This window comes from Oenanthe melanoleuca, chromosome 4 (assembly GCF_029582105.1).
Source record: "Oenanthe melanoleuca isolate GR-GAL-2019-014 chromosome 4, OMel1.0, whole genome shotgun sequence".
NCBI classification, from domain to species: Eukaryota; Metazoa; Chordata; class Aves; order Passeriformes; family Muscicapidae; genus Oenanthe; species Oenanthe melanoleuca.
Genome location: NC_079337.1, coordinates 20737279 through 20764580, shown reverse-complemented (window position 1 = coordinate 20764580; position 27302 = coordinate 20737279). Strand labels below are relative to the sequence as shown.

At 40.6% G+C, this 27302-nt stretch overlaps 1 protein-coding gene across 1 annotated transcript; it reads right to left on the bottom strand.

Annotated features, from left to right (window-relative positions):
* Positions 1-254: 254 nt before the first annotated feature.
* On the bottom strand, positions 255-26873 carry METAP1 (methionyl aminopeptidase 1). Its single transcript, XM_056490942.1, has 11 exons — positions 26179-26873; positions 16284-16335; positions 14177-14289; positions 12777-12837; positions 11687-11778; positions 10875-10958; positions 9283-9421; positions 7594-7725; positions 5065-5208; positions 2881-2946; positions 255-2712 (listed from the first exon to the last, which is right to left on the bottom strand). Exons 1-11 carry the CDS (start codon positions 26512-26514, stop codon positions 2552-2554), a joined length of 1380 nt encoding a protein of 459 aa, XP_056346917.1. The 5' UTR covers positions 26515-26873; the 3' UTR covers positions 255-2551.
* Positions 26874-27302: the final 429 nt, after the last annotated feature.

Sequence of the window (27302 nt, the reverse complement as noted above, 5' to 3'; positions counted from 1 at the left end):
CCATACTGACTTACACAACAGTAAAGGGAAAATACATTAAGAGATTGATTTGGAATTAATTGCAGGATTGTGGTTTTGGTAAAATTGTATATGATTACTAAAAATGTTATTAAAAAGTAGATTTAAGTTGGGATCTTTTATTTAAGTGGGTATCAACTTATGTAAAAACAAAGAATAGTTAATTTCTACGATCCAGTCAGCACAAGTCTAGTACGTCATGTTCATGCAAAGACACAGCTAGATAGGTGAAAAAATAGCTTTTATCAATATTTTTATTTATTAAGTTTTGTTCTCAAGGCTTATGTACCCTCTCATGTTAAAACATCTCATGTAAATGCTAACTAAGCTATCCGCTCATTTAGAAATACTGCAGTAGTATGAAGTCACTATAAGCAGTTATGCTGTGATTTCAATTTATTGGTAGAAATGCATAGCATCATAGATTACCTGCATTAAAAATGCGCTAAATTTGGTTGTATCAGTGCAACAACAAAGAGGTATCCAAGTGGCGCATGTGTGGGTTTAAGGGAGAGTTCTAACTGGGTGCATGCATCTACCTGTGGGGATTGCACTACTGCAAGCAAACCTGGATGTAATTGAAATTTCTATGTCTGGGTTTGGATTACAAGACCAAAAAAAAAAATTATTTCTGTTAAAAGCAGCTGCAACTTTTATTTTATAGACCAAAAATGAAGCCCCCACCCCCCGCCTCATACACACACACATAGAAAAGGCAAGACCATTGTAACCATTCAAGTGAAGGATATGGTGGGCAAACCTCCAGGACAGGTATCTCCTCAACTCAGCTCATTCAGCACAGGTAATCCCACTCAAGTACTACAGTCCGTTTTGCTAAAAATCTCTACACACACACGCATACGCACGCACACGCGATCTCTGTGCATCATTTCAGGTCACTTTACTGCATAATTAAAACAAGAATAAAGGTAATGAAAACATCGCAGTGATGTTACAGCAACAGAGGTCTGAGGCACTCAGGGCAGAGAAGACATTTTCTGGCAAATTTGGGAGTAGACAAGTCCAGTCCTGTGAAGCACTAACCCCTTTCCCCACCTAAATCTGCAGTGCCAAGGGGAACCAAGGGTATGCAGCACTTCATGTTCTTGGATCTGTGGCAACAAATTCACCAGACGTTTTGTAAGAGGTGTATTCTATGCCCATGATTGTATGATTTAATGTCTGTGTTGGTTTAAGTATTTCTTGCATTACAGTGGTGTAAGACGAAGTCTACAATGGGGTCTGAAAAATTTTTCATTACAATTCAGAAGAAAAAAATTAAATTCCCTCAGCAGAGACACCAAAGATGATGGAAGGGAAATGGGCATGGAAAAAGAAAGGGTAGAGAGAAGAGAGGCTTAATCAATCCACACTCCTTAACGTAACTGTTTCCAGCTCACCATGACCCATTAACAAAATATAAAGGGGAATATATACCAACGTTGCCCACTCTATACCCTGTCTGAGGAAAAAACCCCCAGTTTTCATAGCTGCCCCCTAAGACTTTTCCAAAAGCCTGAAACTCACTCAACCAAGGGGGAAGAAAATGACCCGTTTAAAAATTACCAAAAGAAAATGAATACAGTGTTGAACATGTTTCATTTTCACACACTCAGACTTGTTTTGAGATACTTCACTGTAAGTCTTGCAAATCCAATCCCCCACAGCTACTGTGGATGTATTTCTAAAAAATGCCCCACAGTTAACACACGTAGGGATCCCATGAACCATGGGATCTTTTTGGTTCGTGTTTCATTCCTTTATCTAGGCAAGTCTGATACATCAGCTTCACCAAACTTTTGGTGCAGGAGGCTGCCTGCAAGTACTGCTTAACCAAAAAGCAGCTTATTCCAGGAGGCTGCATATAAGACAGACTTTGTTAACTTCCCGTCCTATTAAATCTCCAGCAAGAGAAACAAGTCCTGCCATTAACACAGTGTGCCACCCACAGTGGCAATCACCACAGAAGCCACCAGCAGAGAGATGAGGGCAGAATTAAAGGTAGCCCGCTCTTGTACACACACGTGTCTTTCTCTCTTCTGCCCCCTTCTCAACTGATAAACAAACAAGGCCCAGAATAGTATCTGCAGAAGCAAGAGCAAGTCTTTGGAATAAGAAATGCCTAAAATCTCAGGTGCCACTCACAAAAACCAAGAGAGACGGCACACTGAAATGGTGAAAGAAAACCTGGATCCCAAAATATCAAGTCCCAGTGGGAAAGCTTACCCACGCTTTTCTAGCTAATACAACAGAAGCAATTGTGGGTCTAATTGGAAGAAAGGTGCTAAAGACATAATTGAAGAGAAAAGGAAAGTGAGTGTTGTAGGTAGGAGGAAAGCAGGAAATTCTTTAAATTCTTCTCTGCTTTAGCAGACATTGGGTCAGGTTCTTCAAGATATTCCTCTTATCTACAATCACTGAGAACAAAGAAAATGGTGAAATCTTTCTATTCTGTACTCTTAAAAAAATGCATAGTACAGGGGCGAAAAATAGATATATTTGTCATTCTGATGCACCTGCTCAGTGTGGACTATCACTGGGTCATGAAGTGGGGGCGAATGCTGTCCAGGCGCCGGGTCAGGATCTCACAGCCCGTGTCCGTGACCAGCAGCGTGTGTTCAAACTGTGCCGAGCGCTTCCCGTCCCTCGTCACCGCAGTCCAACCGTCGGGCCAGGTCTCGTCCTGCCAGCCTCCTGAAAACAGAAAGCATCCCTTCTTGCCAGTCTTCAAATAACAGCTATCAGTCCCCCAAAGGGAAATGAAAAATCTATCAGCTCTACAAGATAGAACCAGCATTGTGTTCTATCGCTACTTAAGAGCAAACAAGAGTAACCATTTTACTCCACTGCTCAATTGCTCACCTTCACAGATCATTGGTTCAATTGTAAATACGTGACCTGGCTTCATGACTCCAACTGCCTTGTTTTCTGCAATAAAATAAACACTCAAGTTAGAAAAAAGAATACCATCTTAGTAAATGAACAAATCCTTGTCCTAACAGAATACAACAGAAACACAGTAAAGCCAGAAAAGCCCCTCTGAGATGATCTGTTCACTTCTCCATTTTTACGTATACATAAGGATTTCCCTTAGCTCTTTCCTTCTACCCATCCACCAACACTGCAATACTTACTCAAGCAGCTTAAAATTAATTGCTGTCTTTCCAACAACTGGAATTTAAACTCTAGCTCTATAAAAACACTGAACAAATATAATACAGGAATTTCTGCACACTTCTGTAATGAAAAATCATAACTAAAAAATCAGCAGAAGTATGAAGCACTTAAGATATTCAGAGAAGGCCTGGAATTTCCTTATTTGTTTTCCCTCAGCCTTTAGCTCCAATAAATTGTTAAAATGAGACAGTGGTTAAGTAATTCCAGGATCCTATTTATCAAGGACACACTGCCCCTTCATTACCCTGGAAAATGAGGTCATAGTAGTGTCAGAGGGATAATGCTGTGTTCATTAGCTAACATAAAATAGCAAAGCATTTCAAGGCATCCAGGACAAAAACACAAGAACTTTTTGATGTTAAATGCACCAAAAATGCTATGTGGAGGCACATGAACTGAGGAACAGCATGACTCCAGGAGTGCAGTTTGACTGGAGAAAGGCTTCAGCCCATTTCCTCTGCCCTGTTTCACCTGGAAGGACAGCACAGCTCAGATGTAACTGAGCTGAAACAAACTCCAGAACTGCACAGGAACCATTAGCTCCCAGCTACTTTGTTGCTGTAGACAATTTGCATTTATTTTACATCCCCCATCTAACCTTAATTGTATAGATTTATTACTCTACATAAATCACCTAGAGGCTTCAAAAATATCAGCCATCAAACTGCCACAACAGCAACAGAACCTTTTTTTTAGAAAAATGAGCTCTTTGCTTTTCAAACTCCTTTCATAGTAGGCTAGAAATAAGCAGCAGCATTCTTTTTTCTCCAAGAGGCTTTAAGTCCCTCAGATCTCTTTGTTTTTGCTGTGACTCTGTATTTAAAAATACCAGAAAAAACACCCACCATCTTTCTTTCTGGGAACAAACATATTTGCTCAATGAAAAAAAAAATTCAAAGTTCCAAATAGCCATGAAAGATAGAAATTTCCTTTGTCTTGGACTGGATTTTAATTGGTATAAAAAGCTCTCCACCTCCAAAGAATCCATATTTTCTTCATTTTACACAACAAAAAGTACATCCCAGGAATTGATATCCTTTTACCCTGCAACTAACAGATTTTCTCTGTTGTCAGAAAAAGTAACTTAGGAAATGATGACATGGAAAGTCAGGAATTGCTAGACTACACTCTTTAACTGTTACTGTATTAAAGCTCATTAGGAGATGGAAAGATGGAGGCACCTGTCAGGTCTGAGGAATAAGTGTCCTATTACCTGGGCAGCTTTACAGCTGAAGTGAGTGTGAACTGTTCATCACTGCTTCAAGATGTTTACTCTGCCCTTAGTTGTTCACTGGCACTTCCATCCTTTGCCTCTGTGGAGGTTGTTTCTTAATCTTGCTGGAAAAATTTCTATGGGGCCATGGATATTTCCAAAAACTACCACTACCGTGGGAATGTTAATTCCTCCTCTGCCACATACTAGGATGAAGTTTCCAGAAATACCATATCACAAAGCTCAAATGAAGAAAAGTGAAAGAAACAGGATCCAGATTCAGGCACAACACCCATCTATACTATTCAAAGAGCTTTTTATTTGCATCTGTAAATGGCAGTAAGGTTTTGCTTAGAACTTCTAAAGAAAGAAACATCTGGAAGCTCATATCAGACAAGAATGTCTAAGGGAATTCAGCTGGGAATCCATGAAAAAACTTTGAGCACTTACCTGGTACTGATGAGAGCTAGCACTAACCATAAGTGCAGGCAGATAATGCAAGCACAGGTTCATAAAGTGTGCTACAGTCCAGAGTTAAAAAACCAAACTTATTTCTCAAGTGCCAAAATGCCAACTTGATGGCTCAAGTACATTGTGTGCATTCACTGCAAATCACTTCTTGTTTACAGGACAGCACAAAGGGAACAAATACTCACTGGCATAATGGGGCACGTTAGGAGCTGTATGGAAAAGTTTATGGATTCCATGCCCACAGTAGCTCCGAACCACTGAAAATCCATTTGCTTGAGCATGTTTCTGAATTATGTTCCCCAGTTCTCTGTACCGAACACCAGGTTTTACTGCAAAATCAGAGATATAGAAGGAAATTCAGAGAGCTTTCTTTCAACACAACTAACCATCAGACACCATCTCTGCAGCACTCATGGCTTGTGTGTCCATCTGTTCCAGTATGCAACTTCATATGATTACTTAATCCACTGAGTATGCATGTGAGTGCAGTAACTTGAGAGAGGGAGGAAACTCTCTCATATAAAAAAAACCAAGAGAGACAGAAGAAAACACCTTTTTCATAAGGCTACTTTCTTCTTTTCATGGATGCAAGTGGTCACGTTAAAAGGATGTTGAAGTTTGAAATTAAAAATAAAGGATTTTCCAAGTACTTGGGGAGCTTTCACACCCTTAGCTGTAGTGCTTCTTGCAATGAATGTATGAACAATAATTTAACATACTGATCCCTCTACTATGTGAAAAATGCACACAGAGGACTGATATTTTCAAAAACAAAGGGGAAATGGGTATCTCTACTCTTAGATAAGATTCTCAGTGACAATGCTACAGCAAATAAGAACATTCATATTCAGGTTTAACTTTTTTGACAATCCCTTTAGGAAGCCTTACAAGTTAAAGAGTTTGATACACATGAGAATGATGTGAAAAATTCACTTTGAGCACTTGGACAAGGAAGAAATAATACAATAAAAGCAACAATGTTTCATCATTCAGCTAATGAAGATCATTCCAAAAACAACCTTTAGCCACTTAAAACAAAGTATCAATCTTTTCCAAGACTATTCCCAACTCTCTGAATATATAGTGTTCCTTCAGGAGCCACATGTGAGGTTGTGTGGCGCCATCTTAAGCAGAACTCACATAAAGCTAAAACTTTATGTGGAACAACCATTTAGTTCAGTTCTCTGCTAATGTAAGCAACTACAACTAAAACCCCTAAGGTGAATTCATAGAAAATAATGAGAAACTTATATTACTAGAAAATACATGCTTCTCCAAAAATTAAAAAATGACATGGTAGGAAAGACATTAATCTGTTGGGTTTGTGCTAAATAGCTGTGAAGCATGGGCCTGACAGCACATGCAACTCACATGGAGGAGCCCTCTGCTCCTCTCTCATACAGCTCTCCGGGCTGGAGCTCTGCTGGTCCAACACCAAGATGTTAAGATGACTTAAAGACTTAAATGACTTTTAAGAGCTGAGACACTTGCTATCAGAATTCCTACTCACTTGCAATGTTTAAAACCCTTTAAAACACATTACAGCATCTAAAACGTTGGTAAGAGAGACAGTGAGAATTTTAATCTCATTGTAACGAACACAGGGAAATTTCTGTCACAGTTTCTGCATCAAAATCAGGATACAAAGGATAAGAGACAACACATGTATCATTTGCTATAAAACGTACAGGACCAAAGATACACATTGTTCTGGTTTAGCTCTGAAAAACAAAGGGATAATTTCAGAACAGAATTCCCACATGAAGAGGTAATCTCTATTCTTCACAGCTCAAGCTGGCAATATATTCTTGATCACACAACAGATACACAAGACATCAATCCTATGGATTTTTGTCTTTTCAGCTGGACTAGCTATCTCCAAATTATTAACCCAAATTATGTCAATTTTAGTTTCTTTTATTTACATTTACTTTTCATTAAATTCAAGTTTAAAGCCTTACTATATAGCACCTTGGACTTGAATCTTTAGAGGCCATGAAGTGATTAAATTATAATGGGGACTTTAAGCAGCTGCAGGGTATAAAAGATATAGATGGTACATGTATTTCCAGGGACTTGAGAAATTCTTTTGTTTTCTGAAGTTGAACATAACCTTCTGCAGCTACCTTTCTATCTCATTGTGTGTCTCAATGCATCTGCCCTGACTGTTAACTAAGCAAGATAATTAAAGTTCTCTAGGTACTGGAGGATATGGATCTGTCTTGTCTGGCACACTCCCACAGAAAATCAAGAACTCATAACTAGCTTTATGAAATAGCTATCAGGTTTGACATGGCTAAAGAGATATGTTTAGGTGTTCACACAGTGTTTTACCTTACCACTTCACTGTGCAGCACCATACAAATTATACAAGTAGGGTTTTCCAAAATATACTTTGCTTGTTACAGTCTCTAAGTTACGCAGATGTCTTACTCATCAATGGTCAAAAAAAGGCTGTTTCCATGCCAATATCATCTGTGGACCAGCTCAACATCAAATACATTTTCCTCAGCAGCCCACATTTAAAAAGAAGTTGCAGCCACCACTCACAGAACTGTGCCATTTGAAGGATCACTGCATTACACAACACCCATCATCAGCTGGTGACAACACACCAGTGCTTCTGTGTGCTGCACCAGAGGTCACTCTAAGCAGTGGCAGTATGAGCAAGCATGTTTGAGAACCAAAACCTTCCTGCTTCAGGCACACTTTACCTGCATCAATGGCTTGCATTAGGCACTCATAGGTTGTTTGGACAAGCCTCCTGGCAGCCTCGTCCACCTCTCCGACATAGAACGTCTCGTTCAGATCTCCGTGGTAGCCGTTGCGATAGACGGTGATATCCACTGCGAACAACAGCAGACATGGGGCATCAGCACCCTGCTCCTCACTGCCTGCCTCTTGCTTTGTGAAAGAACAAATGTAAAAACGGGGGATTCTAATCGTGAAGTGATTACTTCACAAGAATTCCGTATGAAAACTCTTCCAGCAGAATCAATTCTTTCATGCTTATCCTGTAGATTCTACATAATAGTGTTAGTGTTCCACTGGTGAACAGTTTGATTTAATGAAATAAAAGAGGGAAGGAGAGGGGATGAAAAAAAAAATCCAACAATGCAAGGACACAGCAAGCTAGCAGGTTTTTTAGGTAAATGCAAAAATGGGGAAGAGAAGCTCTTTGGTCCATGGTGATTTACCTGGTTAAAGTACTTTCTTAGAATTATTTCCAGCACTAATAGGGGGAAATTAAATTTTAAAAGGTAAAATCATGGTCTTGCTGTGGCAGAAGGGGAACTTTTGTTTCTAAGCCTTTATCAGTCAGTTGGTAGGTCTGATAGCTACTAGATCACCAAAGCCACTAGAGGAGTTATTGCTCTGCTATTCATGAAGAAACCCACACTCAAACCCTCTCACAGGTAAAGAGTCATGACGGAAACTGCAGTAAACAATAATACTTTAGGAATATCCAACATGAGCTGCTGAGAGAAACCAGTACAATCTCGACAGAAAGATGTACTTTGGTGTCAACAACTAGACATCACTTGCTAGTACCTTCTGGATGACATGTTCCTGTGATTCAAAAAACCTGTTTTGGACTTTGGCATGGCTTCCAGGCTAAAAAGTTTTAAATAAAGAAAAAGATGGACACTTCCTTTTAATTGTTCATTGGGTACACTCCCTCCAAGGTAACTTTTCTATTCCCCCTTGTAAACTGGTAAATCAATGCCATCAACAAAAGGTGCAAATGTTTGTACAAAAAAAAGCATTGTTTAATTTTTACTGCCAAACCAAGAAGAAATGGAAGTTAAAACAAGATATGGTCAAATAACTTATAAAAGTATCTCTCACCACCCAAGAAAGCCTAAGTACCTTGAGTACTGAGAAGAAAAAAGCAGCTGGTATTATCAGGCTATGAGATGCTCAAAAAAAGATAACATGCACCTATACAATGCCTCCACATTTGGACCCTTTACAGTCATCATAATCATCATGAGCATAACAAAATTGTAAGAATCTAGAGCCATCAACTGAAGAATTCACACGGAACTAATCCAGTTGAATAATTCAATATACATTTTATTCACTATATATACATAGCCTGAAACAACTGGAATCTGGCCCACAGCTGGAATACTCAGGCACTATACTAGTGCACAGATAAGGGTAGAAGAATTATAAAGCTCTTAAAGTGGTTTGAACTTTTGAAATTATTTTATTAATTAAATTAATTAAATTTAGTATGGAAAGAGCAGAGGTAAATGAGAACAACCTAACTGGTAAAGGAGAACAAAAGCTCCTCTTAAGAAGCCATTCCAATCATGTTGCCTGCTTCTGAAACCTTACTGCATATTTTAAGTGCACAGAAGGTAAAAATGTTGAAGGTAAATTTTCACAGCACTTACCATTAACAATATCTCCCTCCTGCAATGGCCTCCTGTCAGGAATTCCATGACAGATCACTTCATTCACTGACGTACAACAAGACTTGGGGAAATTATAATAATTCAAAGGAGAAGGATAACAATTCCTTGCAATACAAGCCTAAATAGAGAAGATAAAATTTACATCAATAAGTTTTGTACAAAGAAAAAACACAGAAAAAAACACACGTGCAAGAGCTTTACAGTAAGAATGATAGGCTGAAAAGCAGAGACTCTTGAGAATAAGATTCTTCAAGCATTTCTTGTCAGTGTTTTAATTATGCCTTGCATTTTTTACCAGGAAGAAATTAAATGTTCTTTAATTTTGTTTCTATGCATTTTCATGTTTGACTGCAAATGCTGAGATATTCATGTTTGAAACAATGCATGGCAATATTTATTCAGTTTTTAAAAGTCATTTTCAATTACTACTTTTAAGCGCCCAGGCCAAGATTTCTGCAAGACATACAAGCTAAACAAAATAATATTTAGCATTACTCTTCCTCCAGTTTTAAAACCTTAAGCTGCTTCCCTTGCACTGTAATAACCTTCTTGTATTTTTGCAAAACAGACACATTTCATATATACCTACACATACATGCATTCACATACTTTGTGACATACTGAGCAAAGTACTGAAAAAAAATATATTGTCAACTTTAAAAAAAAAATAAATTTAAAATACTGTTTTTAAAACTGCAAAATACCAATAACGGATATCAGTCAGTATCAACAACCTGCCAAAGTTTTCATAACTGCTAAGGAAGGCTAACTCCATGTTAACTACTAGTTGCTCATTTTATACATTATGCCTAAGCAAGTAGTTTGGTGTTTAATGCAGTTCAACAGAAGTCTCCAGCCTAATGAAAGTGGACAATCTTGGCTCAACAGCTACAGATGCACATAAAAAGTAAGATCTCTAAGAAAGTTAACTGTATCAAAATTGTTTCCTTTCCTACAATGCACAGAAGTAGCCTCAAGTACCAGATTACATGATTCATAGAAAAGACAGCAAAGAAAAAATTACACAATTCAAACATCTATGGAAAGTGAAAGCAGGAAGATTCTTGAGCATGTTTTTTAAACACTTCACTGGCTGTGGCTTTATTTTGTCAGACTGCATCAAACATCTTGTTTCAGTTCTCTCTGAGGCACCTCAGTTCTGATTTCCAATCATAAATAATTTAACTTTCTCCTCTATATGTCTTAACTAACCACAGGGAGTACAAAAAGTCCATGGACTACATATGGTGTTCTCTGGGTTTAGAAGAAACAAAATAACATGATGTTAACTGAGAAAGCAAGTGAAGAAACTTCAGAAGAAATCTGAAGCCAGAAATATGGAAGCAGCTGATACAGAGAGAGGCCCAGGAGTTCCTAAATAATTTTGAATCTACCATTGCACTGTAGCACATTTCTGCCATCTGCACTACCCACCAGCTTCAAACTGGGAAACAGTTTAAAACAAAGAAATGGAATTCATGCAACCAAGAAAATCACACAATAATCATTTAAAAATAAAGAGATAGAAGAAGACACTTATAAACACCAGAAGAATAATAAAATAATCTTACTAAGTGGACAGCATGATCAATTTCTTCAGTAGTTACTCCTGGTTTCACCATCATGGCAGCAACATCCAACACTTCCCTAGCAAGCTGCAAGTGAAAGAATTTAAAGTTTAAAACAGATTTAAAATTGATCTATTGGCTTAATTTAAGTTGATTTAAAATAGGCCAGAACTACTCTCTACAAGATTTGTAACCCATTTTTGACACCTACACTGAGATCACCAGGAAAGCTGTGTGGAGTTTGGCTCTAGAAAGACTTTGAGATGTCTCCAGGTCATGTATTCAGCCACCTCTGTGAGAGTTGAAAATATCCCAATTTAGGTTTGGACCACAATTGCCTTGAGTGCCATAATCTTAAATCAGATTACCTAAATACAGTTCAAAGTTTGACTTTATGCACAAGGAAGTGACTACAACTGAACAGCTCTTTTTCAAAAATTGTTAGGGATGGGGCTTTGTTTTGCTTTTTAGTTTTTACTTAGTACTAACTCCAGGAGAGGAAAAAGTTCTCATATGTGCAATATAAAACATATTCTTAACACTAACAATGTGTCAGTCATAAATTGTCTTACTACTAATAATAAATGCAAGAAACAGATAAAAGTCATCCTTCTGCTTGCAAAATACTTTACTGGGAACTGGGGTCTCAAGAAGAGAACAAGCCAGAAAATACCAAGCTTCCCAAACTATTTTTCAATGCTCTAAAGTGATGTGAAAGTTTGTACTCTCAAATGTGCTGTGACAATGTGGTAAAACCATTATAGATTTTTAAAGAATATAAAGGCATCTTGCAAGCAAAACCAAAACTCCCTTACCCTACACACTACTCGCATCCCTTCTATATCCTCAGATGACAGTATTTTTATTTGAGATGTTCCTTTTAAAGCTTGTTCTGATTCAGACATTCCTGAAAAGAAAAAAAGGGAGAGGATTAATAATGCCCCACATGCTCAGGATGCCCATTCACTTACTGCATAAAACCAGCACGTCCAGTTGACCAAAACACAGCCTTAAATTTCAGGTTTACAAGGAAGTTATTTTATTCATACAAAAGCATTTTTCAGCTGCTGTTAGAATATAATAAGTGAAAATTACATTCTAAAATAGTCATAAAGGGTTACATGTGCTTGGGAATATATCTGGTTATACTACTGCAATAATCAGCAGACAAAAACGTGTAAATTCTTCCTACCAAATTCTGTGCAATCTCAGCTTCACATATGAGTGACCCCCTAAAATCCAGTATTTTGTGTTGTTTTAATATTTACACTCTTTAAAAAATAACTATGGAACATCTCAAGATTAAAAAATAATGCTAACAGACTTCATAACAGCCTTTTGGGGAAATGCAAAGCCCCAATACTGGTATAAAAACGGGGAAATACCATAACAATCCAATAAACAAGTGATTTTGAATGCATTCCCTCTCTGTCCAAAACCAGCTGGAACTGATACACCAGTCTTCTTTTGGGGGATGCATACTGCAAGGTTTTCTTGGTTTTGTTATAAAAGAATACATTTTCAACAGATATGCTGATGCCACAGAGAATGGTTTAACATAATGCATCTGTGACAGTCAACTGATTGCTGTTTGTTACCAAATTAACAACAGAACTAGGACTTGCATGCTTGAGATTAAAAACCCCCCAACCAAATTAACTAACTTAATTTCTTGTACACCTTTGAAAGACAACCCATTACAAATTTTGGACTTCCAAAAAATACTCGCAACCATGATTTTTTAAAAATCAGTAACTGTAGGGAACTGTAGGGAAGAAGTAAAGTGAAAACAGATAGAAGAAGTTCCCTTCTTCAGTATCTCCTTGATGCTTTAAAGGCTTTTTCAATGCAAAGGAAAATAGACAGCAAACATAACTCTCATAATTGTGGTTTGTTTCATGTTACCTAGTGGGTGATCAGCATAATCCGGTCTCTGAATATAACTTGGCACAGGTCTTGTTGGCGTCTAAATAAATCACAGGCAAAGCTGGTTAGGTTGTAAGAACACTTACTATAGTCACACAGCAAAATTAAATACTATATGAAATATGAAATATTTCATGTGAAATATGCCTAAGTCCGTTTAGAAGAAGTTGCAAAGTATGTAAACACTCCAGAACTTCCACCTTTCATTCCCAAACATTCTGCTGTTACTCTCTATTGCTATCATGCTATACAACTTTTAATAGCCAACTGCATAAAAATCAAATTTTTACTGTCAAGTGAACCAAGCTGGTTTTACAATGTGTTATAACTTATTGTAGCAGTTTTTTCTGCTGCCTTCCAGACTGCAAGTGCACTGGCTCCAAATACATCCCTCTCCTCTTTAGCAAGATTGCTGCTTCTGATCACCACCTTAGTCAAAATCTCTTAATTTCATCTGCATCAGTCTCACAAGACAAGCAGTCACAAGACAAAAATGCCAATACTCAGAGATAGCACAACTAAATTACTTAGCCAGTGAAATACCCCAAACACCTTTTCCTCCAACAAGACTAACAAACACACATGGGCTCAAGCTCTCCTAATCTGTTCTCTAATGAGCCTGTAACAGATGGAGAAGACTAGAAAGAGGATGCCACTGGGGCAGCTTTGCTAGCACAGGCCAATTAGAAAAGACAAATGTAAAGAAAATGCCATCACTGCTGTAAAAAAAAGCTTCAGCTTATTCCACATAGAAACTTGTACCAATTTAAAAATACAGTTAGGTGTATATAAGTGTGTGTGTTTATATACACTCAGCTATATGTCATCATCTTCCAAACCCACCTTTCACAACTGAAGACCTTACTGGCCTCTGTTGTTCTTCACCATTCCAGTGCTGGAGGTAACTGTAACCTCTGTTCTTTCAGCAGTTCACCAGCTCATTCACCAAGCTACTTTAAACCACTTACATAATATAATATAATATAAAACCATTTATTTAAATTCTAAATTAATTCATTTAAGCTTTTCAGAAACAGACTGCTCCATAACTGGTGAGGACAACAAACAGCTAGGAGACATCATCTGAACTAGTAGTAGCTTTTTGCAGAATAAATGTCACAGTGTACATCCAAAAGGTATGAGCTTAAGTCTGTTACTGATGCTCACAGGCACTCCCTTAATTATAAATATAACAGGAGACAGAACAAGTTAAACTAAAATGAACACAATAAGGAAAGCCATGCACATCCTTGCCATCGGGTTCAGATCGAGAAGCTCTCCCCTCTCAGCTAAAATATGGCAAGTCATCAGGTCAGGAGCAGTCTATTTGTTGCTACAGAATGTAGCAGTGCTGGAGTAGAGTGGCACCTCTTGCTTACCAGTGGATAGTGTGGCCTGAGTTTCCCAGTGTATCGATAACCAGACCAGGGATTTGTGTTAACATCACCTTCCAGGCTCCAGGAAGAAACTTCACGCTTAGCTTTTTCATCTTCTGAAAAGACAATAAAAAAAGGGCAAAAAAGTTGCAGCAGCAAAATCTGTCTTACTAAGAATGAGAACAGTAGGGTCTAGAAAGTGACTTAGAAGTATGTAAGTCTAAACCTGACTCTGTCTGGCATTTGATATATACTGATTATATGAAGGTTTAAGTAGCAGTTATCATTGTGCATCGTCCATTCCAAATTCACATTCTTCCTACCCTATTCAATAGCAAACTGGGGAACGTCAGGACTGAATGCACAAAGGAAGTGTAGTAATTAAGCTGTTCTTCATTTGTAGTTTTGTACCACAGTGCTTGTTTTCATTCCCAGGAAAAAAGCCTGTTTCTCCAGAGGCACCCAGTATCCCTTCAATTAACACCCTTGCACTGCAGAACATTCCTTTCTTGTCATTTCCCTTAGCACCCAGTGACCGAAATGACCCGAGGTGGGAAGGAGGCCATCCAAAGGTGAAAGGAGGCATCCAACTGTCAGGCTTAACACATGGAGGCTGCTACCCCTCCAGAGCTGATGAAGAGCGTGCAGGTCCTGCCACTTCTGCAGTTCAGGACAAGCAGTGCTCACACCTTAGAAGATGGTCCCAAACTGCTGGAGCTTCCCAGATCTCTGAACCTTGTGAAATTCTGTCTGACTTCATTCACAAATAACACATTCCTATGAGGGCAAATTGAAGGTGTTCATGTAAAGGACTGAAACAAGCAGATCCTGAGCAATACCAAAAGTAGAAGTATTTACTCAGAAAGAGAAGACAAGGGTAAAGAAAGAGCAGAGTAACATTAATCTTTAACTCCTAACTGGATAATTTGTTTGTTTTCTCTTTTTATATATCAGAAGGATGAAGAGGTAGCAAAAGGTCTGCCATTGCAAGCTCTAATGTCAATTCCTCAGAGCCTCTGTCTGCTCAAATAACATTCAGATCGGATGAAATTGAGAAATAACAATTTAAAAGTACGAAGCTTTTCATATTCACACAAATTAACAGGATACAGAATGCAAGTGTGAAGTATTAAATCCCTACACTGGGAAGAGAGAAAGAAGGAAAACATTTGTAACTGTCTGTACTACTCCAACCTATTTACCATTCAACATTTATCATGGAAAAAGAAGCTTTATTGGATTTTAGGAAAGGAGGTAAATCATTTGAGGATGTGAGTTTCTGCCATATCACTTTTAAATCCTACCTCCCTTTTCAGCAGGGCTTAATGAAGATAGGCAGGGTGATGGCAGGGAGGAGGCAAGGGGGCAGGACTGTCTGCCCTCTCTTTGGTTTTACACTCATGGGTTATTTTCACTACTCAGGTAAGGTAGAATCTACCAGTCTCCTAGTATTTCTGTGCCAGAGCTACCAGCTGCCACTAAGGCACACAGGCACTACCTTGAACTCAACTCAGCAAAATCCTAGCTTTGATACATCCTCTATTATGGCTGTACCATGCACACAAGCCTTCTCCCTTTTTTTCCAAAAATGTACAGAACAGCTGCACTCTGACTCACTTGTGTTCCAGCAAGGGTCTAATCACAAAGACTTTGCAAGAACCTTTCCTGCTGCCTTTGACAGCATTAGACATCAAAATGCTATGATGGAACACTGCCTTACAATAGTGATTTATTTCTCTCCTTGCCCTTTATTTTAGCACTCCTCTTTCTGTGTTCATATACCTGGCAACGTAGCCCAAGCAGTAATTCATGCAAATAGAAAGTAAACAGAAACAAACACTTTTGTGAACCTCTGCCTCTGAAATTTTCCACAGCACTTTAGATTGTCGAGAACTGGACAAAATTTCAGATATGCATCATCCAGTGCCAGGTTTCCTGGAATAAACCCCAATACCATTCCTAGGCAGAGAAGCACAGAGCAGTCGAGGTTGGAAGGGACATCTGGAGGTCATCTGGTCCAATCCCCAGCACAAGCAAGGCCACCTAGAGCTCACTGCACAGGATAAAACCAAAGCAATATGATAATGCATTTAAAAAGTAATGTACTTACTTGCTTTCTTGTGTAATAACTTGTGAGTGGCCCAGCTTCCTTTAAAGCATTCCTAGAATTGCAAACAAAATGTATAAATACATATTTTATATATATATAAAATGGACAGACATGCCAATCTAACACAATAGAAAAGCAAATGTACTTTAAAAGAAAGCTGAAAGACTGTTTTTATTAACCCTTGTAGCAATACACAGTAAATGCTACTGTAACTGCTAGTCTTAGCAAGAGAAAATATCACATTCAAAAGTTTATGAACCTGAATAGGGAGAAAAAGCACAGCCAAACAGACAACACCCATGGCAGCAAAATACACTGATATAATCCTATATATTATTGACTCCTTATCATTTTAATGAGTAACTAAACACCATGGTGGCTGCAGATTGGCTGAAACAGAGTTTATTTCTGTACCTGATCTTACAGCACTGCAGTGAGCAACAAGGTCCTCCCTTGACTCCCACAAGAAGCCATCTCCTCCTGCTAATTGCATCCCTTCTGCCTCCTGCTCCAGCACAGGAAAGCAACAGAGGCCAATTAGCACAACCACAGGGGAACTAATGAAGTAGACTAAAGGGCGGAAATGAGGGCTACTGAATGAAAATAGGAAATTGAAAAAAAAATTATCGAGAAAGTTGAAATGGAAATCAAGAAAAAGAGTGACTGTGGAGGAGCTTGGTCTTTTCTTCCCAAGCACAAATAGAGCAGTTCATGCAAGAAACAAAGAATCAGCAAAGGGGCAGATGGAAATGCCTAGCAGCTGGAGAATAATGAACAAGTAAGATAAAGAAAACACATGAAATAAAAGAGATTTAAGTAGAAAAGTCACAGAAAGCAGCATTAAAGGTGATCCTTCAAGGGGCTAATTAGCAAATTACTTGGGTTTTTAGTAGAAATTCTAAATCAATGGCTATGTGCACTCAAAACACCCATTAAGAAACTGCTAATTCCAATGATTGACAATTACAGCTGAATTTCTAAAGTAAGAGGCAGGAAGTAAACTGTTTTTCTTTTAAGGAAAAACAATACTAATGCTGAATCATCATTGTAAAACTACCACCCAGAGCCAACAACTGATTCAACCTGAAGTACAACTCTCAACCAGTCCAAGACAACATATCTGCAAACTAAGCCCAGCTTGTAACATTCTACCCTTGCTTCAGGATTGCTCTTGAGCGCTCTGAGCTGTCTGCTCCTGTTGAGCCACCCTCTCCCTCCTCCCTCACCAGGATTGCAACCAGTGGTTACCAAAGTGTGCCCACAAACAGGGAGTACAGTGGTGCACAAGTACACCTACGTTCAGAGACCCTGCTGTGTGTGTGCTGTTCCCCTGATGACCAGAAGCAGTTGCTCTTTCTGTTCTGCTACCCCACACAGCAGGAGTGACTGCACTGCCAGGAGCTCTGAAACCAACACTTCCCATGACTGGAGACAGCGTCACTTCTAACAGCAGCCCAAGGTTTTACTGTCACACTTATATTGCCCACTGCACACACAGACCTTTGCACTGCACAGTTCTCTGCTGCAGAGCTGGGAGAAAAGGAACAGGTTTTAACGGAGGCCTGCTTTAGGGAAAATTTAAAAAGAAAAAAATCTAAAAATGCTATTTCAAGGACACTGGAAGCACCGATATGGTTTTAATCCCCTTTCAAACACAAGGTCTTTGTTCTGAAGCATAAAAGAAGGATTACACAAGGACTTAGAGCAGCTACCAGGTCTAAAAACTTAGAATCCACTTTTATGAATATAAAGGAGTATTTGGGGAACTAAGATGTATATCAGCTGTAGTAATTACTGATTGTAGTTCATTCTCTGCTTTCCCATGAAATTTTGGGGGATGTTCTCCAATGCCCTTCTTTATCCTATACCAACAGCCTTTCCTCTTTGCTGGCCCATAAGCAGAAAACACAGGACCTGGGACAGTACCATAAACAGAGAGGCTCCATTTTGGCTTTTAATTTCCTGCAGTTGTGGACAACCCAAGATGATTCTGCATAAGGCTGCCATATGCCTAAGTTTTGCCAAACATTTCCCAGATTTTACTTGCCCTCTGTCTCCTGCCAGAACTCCTGGGGCACAGCTCCAAAGCTGCTGTACCCTGAGACAACCCAGACACCATGTGCACATCCATCAGCTACAACAGGCACACACAGTAAGTCCAGAGCATTTTTGTGAGCAGGGGCTGTTACAAGTGCAATGTACAACTAGTGAATCTCTCTGCCTTGGTCTGACACTTCTGGAAGGCACTCAAAGGATATGCTGCACATCCACCTACAGCCCATCTATTTTGTGTAGGATCCACCATACACCTCCTGTGAGCACTGGACTTACAGGGTATGTACAAATTATTTATATTCAATAGCCTACTGCACAAGCACCACATTGCACATGACTGCAGAGCTCTGCCTTGGCAATTCCACACAAAAGTATGGTAGCTGTCATCTTAGAGGTTGGAGAATCACAGCTCTGGCAACAAAGCACTACCAAAGTACCACTGCACATTGCAAACACCCTCACTCTCTATACTGCACACTTTCCAACAAGCTATGGAAGAAACCTCCTCTTCTTCTGCATCTGAGCCACTTTCTGGAGTACTTTCTGGAGAAAATTATGCTTTTTACTGAGCCTTCTCCTGAGACATCTACTTCAATCTTGCTATTACCATTCCTGTCTTTTAACAATTCTCCTGTGTTCCTATGCCCTACCCAGGTCAGGATAGAAAATTTTCAGTGACTAAACAAACAAAAACCAGGGAAAAAACATCCAGGATGATTTTTAATATTAAAATTAAGAAAATACAGTGAAAAAAGGAACATGTTACACTGTATGGCTATATTTTAAAACGTTAAATAGTTTCAGGGGGAAAGGACACATGATCAACATGAATTTGGCTTTAAGTTTCTTGGAAGACTTCTTGAGTTTCATTTCAAGCACTACATTATCCACTACCATGCCTGATATTAAAATCCCCACCCTTCTCACCTAAAGCATTTTTCTTTTTATTGCATGTGACTTTTACACTTCAATCAACACAGAGGTGGAAACATAGAAGGGGACTGTACAAGAAGAGAGGTCAAATGTAGGAGGACAAAAAAGCAAGTAGAGGGATAATCCCTGACTTGTTTAGAGCAATCTTGGGTACAGCTACTCTTCAGTAAGAAAAAATATAAATGTCTTCTAGTCAGAGGCTGTCTATTTACTAAAACCTTTAACAACATTTCTGGCTTCAAGACACTCTTGAGCCAATCCTACTGGTTTTGTGTTTGGAGACAAGTTCAACCCAGTATTCACCAGAATATATCAAAAGGTAACCAAAGGCACAACCAGCATTACCATTTGGAAAGACTCCTGTTGGATCCCCCTGTAGAAGCTGTGTTATTTCTGAAAATTATTTTTGTCTTAAGGACTCGACCAATATCAACAGAATCATGTGGCACAGCAGTATTTGTTTTATAGTATGGTGCATTTTTACTGTGGACGCAGATTACTACCAAATACCTTGAGGGATTTTTTTTTTTAATCAACCATTAAAAGAAAAAGCCCTTTAAAACAGTTATTGAAGTCATGAGAGAAAAAAAATTGTGTTTTGTTTATTTTCATCTTTACAATAATAACAGAAAGTTTCTTATTCATTCAGTTCATGTATGCATACAGTCTAGAGGTGGGAAAGTACAGCCAACTGCAAATTCCAGAGGAGAAAAGGATGCTCAATCAAGATTAGGATATTACCACACTACAAACCTCCGCATAGCAAAAATATAACAAGCTAGATTTAAATAAGCTACCCAGAGACAGGGATGCCCTGTCCTTGGATGTGTTCACAGCCAGGATGGACGGGGCTCTAAACAACCTGGTCTAGTGGAAGGTGCCCCTGTCCATGGCAGGAGGTTGGAACCAGACAGTCTTTTTAAGGTTCCTTCTAAGCCAGACCACTCTATGATATCCAAGGCCAGGAAACTATCCAGGCACCACAACACAGAATTCAAGGCCTGGTGATACACTGTGTTTCTGAACTGCCTTTGCATGGGAACAGCTCATTTTAAGTTAGCCCTGACAACTCCTCTGTCAGCACTCCAACTTGTTTCCAGCTTCCATAGAATTACCCCCTCCATCCTATGTGGTCATCATTTAGAGCCACTGTGATGAATTTCAAAAAATACCTACTTCACAGAGAAAAAAAAAAAAAGAAAGAAAAAAGAAAAAAAAGATAGTTGTAATCAAGATTGTGAGGACAGACTGTCTGTCTCTTTGCATGTCATTAGACCCTGAATTGCAATGGGCAAACATCAAGGAAACACTGCCAAGCAGCACACTGTATTTAAAAATATTCTAAGCAATCTTTTTAACAGAATTTACAAATGTCCTTTAAAATGTATAACTGTCTGGGGCTTAACCTGAGACCATGTCATTTTGCATAATGAGAAGTCATTTTCAACCAAACACCTTCAAGGTATGCAAAACAGAAGACAAAAAAAAAACCCCTGAAGTACAGCATTTAGCTTAATACCAGGCTATCAGTTCTATATATATTAACTACAGTACAGATTAACTCAATTTTATTTGTAAGTACAAATATATTGAGGTGTAAATACATTTGATGTTAAATTAAACAGTTGATTCTTTTCAGCATGCTGAAATCCTTCTAGGGCAGTACAAGCCCACAGAGACAGTCTCCAGTCTGAAAAACTCCGTACAAAATTCCCAAACTAGCCTAAGCAGCATACATGAATAGTCAGTTTTTCAGAAGAGTCACATATGTGTTCTCAGATTCCACTCCAAGAGAAATACCTACATGCAAAACCTTGGTATCAGCAGGGTTGACTGACTTTCTCCTTCATCTAAGACATGATCTTACCCTGAGACTCCTGGGTCCTTCATGACTGAGCCCTTCTTTTGAGGAACAGACTGCATTTGCAGCCCTTCAGATTTACAGAAATATTCAGAAATATGGGAACTGATTTTTGAGAGCAGTGAAGGAACAATGGACCAGAGGAATTCCAACTGGACTATAATGTCAGTACATGGAACACTAGATCAGCAAGTCTGCCTACAGGAATCTGAAGCTTTACTCTCAGAAAGTCATGAGGGCTCAGCTTTTATACCTCACCAATACTCAAGTGCTTACCTCAGACACAAGTATTCATGGTGATTTATAGGCCAATTGAGAATGTCAGCTTCCTGATGAAGGAAATCTGATTTTCTAGAAGATGGTGTCAGCTGAGTGCCATTTATGCCTCAGGAAACTCCTATGTGCTGCAGTTGAATCCAAGCAGCTGGTTTCAGCCTATTTCAGGCACAAAGAACAGTGAACCAAGGACGAAACCTTGCACTGATGTCCTATGGTCTGATGTGAGAGAGGACAAAAAACTGTTTCATCCAGGTCCACTACTTCCTGCTCCCCATCCCCAACACATTGACAGTGAAAGGAAACAGCAAAGCAGGCAATGGAACAATAATCTCTTCTTCAGGTCCAGAATTTTTCACAAATTACTGTGACCTTGACCACCCAAAGATCTCAAGGGCCCAGGGCCAAGCATCAGTGAAAATGTGCCTTCTAGAAAGCAGTAAATTATATATGAACTCACTGAGAGAACAAAACAGCATTTCTTTCCTGTCACCAAAATTGAACAAGTCATTCCCCACCTCAGGTATCAAGAGGTATCAAGAGATACTGGGAGGCACCCACCGGTGCAAGAGACGCTGCCCCTGACTGTAAAGCTCAGAGTCACTGCTACCCCTTCAAACACCTAAAACACACATGGCAGTCACCATATAACCCCAGGCCTCACTTCTGACTCCATAACCAGACCACTTCATACACCTGGGGTGACAACACAAGGGCACACGAAACAGGAAGGGGCAACACTTCTCCTTGAGTAGGTTATGACTACTATTATGATACAAGCCATGGCCACCAGCTCTCGGAGAAACAGAAGTGGCAAAGGCCACTGACTTCAGAGTAAGAGAATGTTTCCAGTAAGTATCTAAAAGTAAGTATTTCTGAATTTGGATGGAGAGATGGCCCTGCACTAGCATGTAGCCCACACCAGAGTAAACCTAATCTGTTTTGTCTAAGACACTTATATAAGCAGTATTAAAGAGGAAGTTTTCCACGAAAGCAACACAAAATCACCAATAAGTGATCCATTCACAATTAGAACGCTCATATAAAAACAGTAACTGAAGATCTCAAGAACAGTCACTACTCTCCCCTTCTTTATCCTTCAGCCACTTGTAAAAGACATAAAAGAAATTCAAATTGTCTACTTAAACACGAACTCTTTATGTATACTACACACAATGTACGTGCTAGTGACTGTGTCTGTAAGGCAGATTTCACAACAGCAAATTCATCTTAAGCAAGAAGAACTCTACACTTGAGATGTGATGCTGGACATCTGTGTGATTTCCACAGAAAACAAATTCAGAAGACAAATTGAATTACTGTGTCTCACCACAAGATGATAAACACACACAACACTCCAGAAAGTCTCTAAAAAAAAGAAAACAAGACAGTGAAAAAAGGTAGCTGGTAGTGATAGTACTTGATTTACTAGCCTAAAATATTACTAAGGGTTAACAGCAGACAGAATCCCTCAGCAGAACACTTCCTCTTGTTACACCTTGAAATGAAAGGGGGAAAAAAAAAGCCAGGGTTCAACACATCATCTCAAGAGCTCCTCTGCTGCAAAAAGCCATTTTTACCTTGTCTCCACAACCAGTTCAAAACCTCCATGCTAGGCCAGAATCTGGCCACATGGCCCTTTCCATCCATGACCACAAGCACAACTATCATTTAGCAACTGTACCCAGTTTCCAAGGTGCCCAACAGCCAGAGAGGAAACAGTGTTGGCTGAAAGAAACCTCAGAGAATGTCAAATTACTCCAGCATAAACATTTTCAGGCCATACGTTTTGATGCAGAAGGGAGAAAAAAATAACTGAGCAGAATAACACACCCCTTCTCCAGGAAAGGAGAAACACAGTTGATAAATCCACTGGGTAAATCATTGTCTTGATGCAACCTATATGGAAAGTTCAGTTCTCTATGTGCAGTCATGGAAAATAATTTTTAATCAATCTCCACACTACACTGAGATTCTCAGTCCTATACTTCCTCTACCTTTCAGTCCTATACCACTTTTTTCTTAGCAAATGATATGTTAGTAACTTATAATCCAAACCTATGGCTTCACATGGTTACCTTCCTACAGCAGTTCACAATTTTCTGTTGTTTATTCTTAGCATTAGAGAAAATAAATTCCTACAAATTTGGTTTTAGCTCTGACTGGAGTAAGAAAAAGTCATTGTAGGCTTCCAAGCAGATTAATTACCTGGTGTCCATACCCACACAGATGCTTTTACCTGCCGAGGAGAGGCCAAATAGCTTGTGGCTCCCAACCCACCCTCAGCCCAAAGGAAGTGCCCACACACCTGTCAAACACCAGAGCATTCCATAAGGACAGGCTGACTTTATTGCTGGGCCAAACTGGGCCACAGTGGGCAAGCCTGTTCTTCAGCAGCACACTCCTGAAGTGTTTCATGACCCTGCAGTGCTAAACTAGCAAAAAAAAACCCAAAAACAATTTATGCAACTGCTTTTCCTCCATTTACAAGAAAATTCTGAAGACCTCAGAAGTGGCTCAAGGAATCAGGGACAGCCAAAGGGAAAAGGGTAGAAGTGTGCATCCTTAGAGGGCACCAAGCCAGCTACAACACAGGCTGTGCTCTGCTCTGTAGGTGAAGTAACATCCTAGGTCCACTTACTAGCTGATCTAGGAGTCATTTATGCATGTAAGACCAGAATGGAAAGAAAACCACCAAACAGAGAATTCCAGAAACGTTTCAGCAGTTAACTGCTGTCAGCTGAAACCTGCTGGAAGCTCAGAGAAAATAACAGTCCTTCACCTGCCATGTGCTCATTTGAAGAGGCAGCCAGTTGTCAGCAGCACTTCACCTGCCCTCCTGACTGTGCTTACCAAACCCCAGGGCAGGACTGCAGCAAGTTTCCTCCACGGCACACAGCAGGTGACGAGGAGAGCTGGAGCCTCAGGACAGTGCCATGCTGGGCCCCACACAGGGTACTAAGGGGGGCTAAGGGTCCTTGCTACAGAATGAACAATAGGGAGGGACTCTTCTCTCAGTGCATGACATTTCTTGCACGTCCTTAAAACAGGCTGTCACTAATGTTCTTCTCTGTAACACCTTGCTCCAAACCTCCTTCAGTGTCCTTACCCCCATGCCTGATTGGGACAGCGAGGCACAACACAGCCTCAAGTCACTCAGAAATGAGACAACTGGGATTCCCAGTTCAGTATTTCATTTTCTAGGCAGGACAGCTTTACAAGTATGTAGTCAGTTATCCAGCAGCCTATTTTAACAAGCCAGGAAGTATTTCCAGTAATTCCCCTTTCACCTAACAACAGCAGCAGATATTTCAAAATAATTAAACTCAGTATATAGCAAACAAGAATCTCTACATCCTATATGGAACTAGCTGAGTTAGAGATGGGAAGGAGGGGAGTGAAAATGTAACTGGAACTGTTCACACTGGTCTGTTCATTCCCTTAACAAATGGTTTTGTCATCACCAGCTAATATTTATATATACCAAAGATGCATTTGTGATGAGTTTTATATCAGACATGTCAAAACACACAGTAAAACACAGATCAAATCCTAGAAGTTAACCACAAGAACCACACAGGAACTAGAGATATAGAATTGTCAGAACAATTCTGAGTTGCAGTTGCTTTAATTTGGCATGGACTACTAGCATAGGGCACAGAGACTTCAGGGGAAAGTACCAGAAACAGTGCAGTGGGTGTGTCACAAGCACTTGGGAAATTTTCCCCTAGCCCTATGCAAACCATAACTATCAGCTTACATCCTGACCCAGAAAAAAATTCTTCCCAATTAATATGCTAATCTAGCTGATGTGACTGAATTATTTTCTCACGTTTATCTACAAAAGTTCAATGACTTTACTCCGAATTATAATTGACATGGAAAGCCAGTGTTAATCTCTGAGGTAAACACCTATGTACTCATTGATTTTCATAGAATTATACACACAAAAAGTTCAAAGGATTAGGCTGTATATTTTAGTGCACATTTTAACAAATAATGCACTCAACAGTCCTCAGACAGCTCTTTCTACTGAAGGACCACCCTCTGCTACCACTGTGGCCTACAGAACACGCTCAATTCTCACATTTCTATGTGGGAGCTGATTGCTCTATGACATGTGGCCTAACCTGAACCTTCCGGTTTGACACCCTCAGAGTAAAATATCAAAGGACATAGTAGGGGGAAAAAAAAAAAAAAAAAGTTAGGAATGGAAAGGGATCATAAAAAAAAAAGAAGAGTATCAAACAGTTTTCACAGAAACTCGTAACTTAAAGAAAATCTGTTTTCAGAGCAACAAGTCTCCCGGTGTCTATCAAAGCCGAGCAACTCCAGAGCTGACGCCGGCAGAGAAACGCACCCGCTGGAATTTGATGAGTACGTCCTCACTTTGTCCCACTAAGCCTTTATTTTCAAGGGGAGCACTCGGACCACCCACACCTTCAGGCAGAGGAACATCCGTGCACGAACGCCCCGGCCGCGCTGTAGTGCCGCTGAGGTCCCGCACCGCCCGCGGCCACGGGGAGAAACGGGGCTCGGGGCCGCCAGCCCAGCTCCCCGCTCCAAGCGCCGAGGAACCGAGGGGGAACCCCGTGCGGGGCCCCTGCCGGGCGCTGCCGCCCCAGGCCGGCCGGAGCGGGCGGGCAGACAGGCAGAGCCGGGCACGCCGGGCCGGGCCCGGGCGGCCGGGAGCCGGCGCGGGGAGCAGGAGCCTGCGCCCGCCGCACGCCCGGAGCGCCGGGAGAGGGGCCGGGCCGCGGGGAGCCTCACCTGGGAGCAGAAGTAGGAGCCCTGGATGCCCAGCTTGAGGCAGGTGGGGCACTGCAGCTTGGCCTCGCTGCTGCAGCCGGCGGTCTCGCAGACTCTGCGGGTCTCCACCGCCGCCGCCATGCTGCCGGGCGGCCACGGAGGAGGAGCCGCCGCCCGGAGCTGCCGCCGGCTGGGGCGGGCGGGGAGAGCGGGACGGAGGGAGGGAGGGACGGACGGAGGGAGGGGGAGAGGGAGGGGGCTCCGCGGCCTCAAAGCCGCATCCCAGCCGGCCTTGAGCGCTCCCTGCGTTGGGCCGTCCGCCGCTTCCCCGGGCGGCGTGAGCCGGCGCCTCGCCATCCTCCCACTAAAGAGGTGTCTAGCCCATTCAGCCCAGAGAACAGGGGACTGTGAGGGGACCTCATATGTGGCTCAAAGGTGGGTGTCAAGAGGATGGTGCCAGACTTTCCAGTGGTGCCCGGTGAGGGGGTGAGGAGTTAACGGCCATAAACTAAAGTACAAGAAGTTTCACCTCCACATGAGGAAGAACTTCTTTACGCTGAGCCCTGGAACATTGCCCAAGGAGGTCATGGAGTCTCCCTCTCTGGAGACATTCCAGACCCACCTGGACACCGTCCTGTGTCACCTGCTCTGGGTGACCCTGCCTTGGCAAAGGGCTCGGCCTGGATGATCTCCACAGGTCCCCTCCAACCCTAACTGATTCCGTGAAGAACTTCCCGTGGTTTTCATCTGTAAGGCTGTACGAAAAATTTTTCAACCTTGTCTTCTTTATTATGGAGTGTGAGCTGTGGTATGTAGGTTTGTCTGTGTGGTTTATAACAATTATTTCGCTCTATTTTTAGCCCAGGTAAAACCATCACAAATTCAATATTCAGTAAGGCGGTAACTAAGATTAGAAAAATAGGCTGCAGGGTCAAGGTGGCATTGCAACATGAAGGATGCTGATTGTCTTCCTGGAAACAGAAAGATTAGAAACCAATGATCTGTCATAAAAATAAATGTGATTGATACGCATATCATATTTCTCCTATTTGCGTGGGTTAGAGAGTGAAAAAAGATACTACCTGTGCCTGTAAAGATGACTGTGCTTGTGTTCTCTGGGTATTGTCAAGCCTAGTGTCAATGTA

Coding starts and splice junctions, on each gene's coding strand:
- METAP1 (XM_056490942.1), bottom strand. CDS start 26,514: ATGGCGAGGCGCCGGCTCACGCCGCCCGGGGAAGCGGCGGACGGCCCA. Junction 14,290..16,283: donor GTTATTACACAAGAAAGCAA/GTAAGTACATTA, acceptor TTGTCTTTTCAG/AAGATGAAAAAGCTAAGCGT. Junction 10,959..11,686: donor GGATGCGAGTAGTGTGTAGG/GTAAGGGAGTTT, acceptor TTTCACTTGCAG/CTTGCTAGGGAAGTGTTGGA.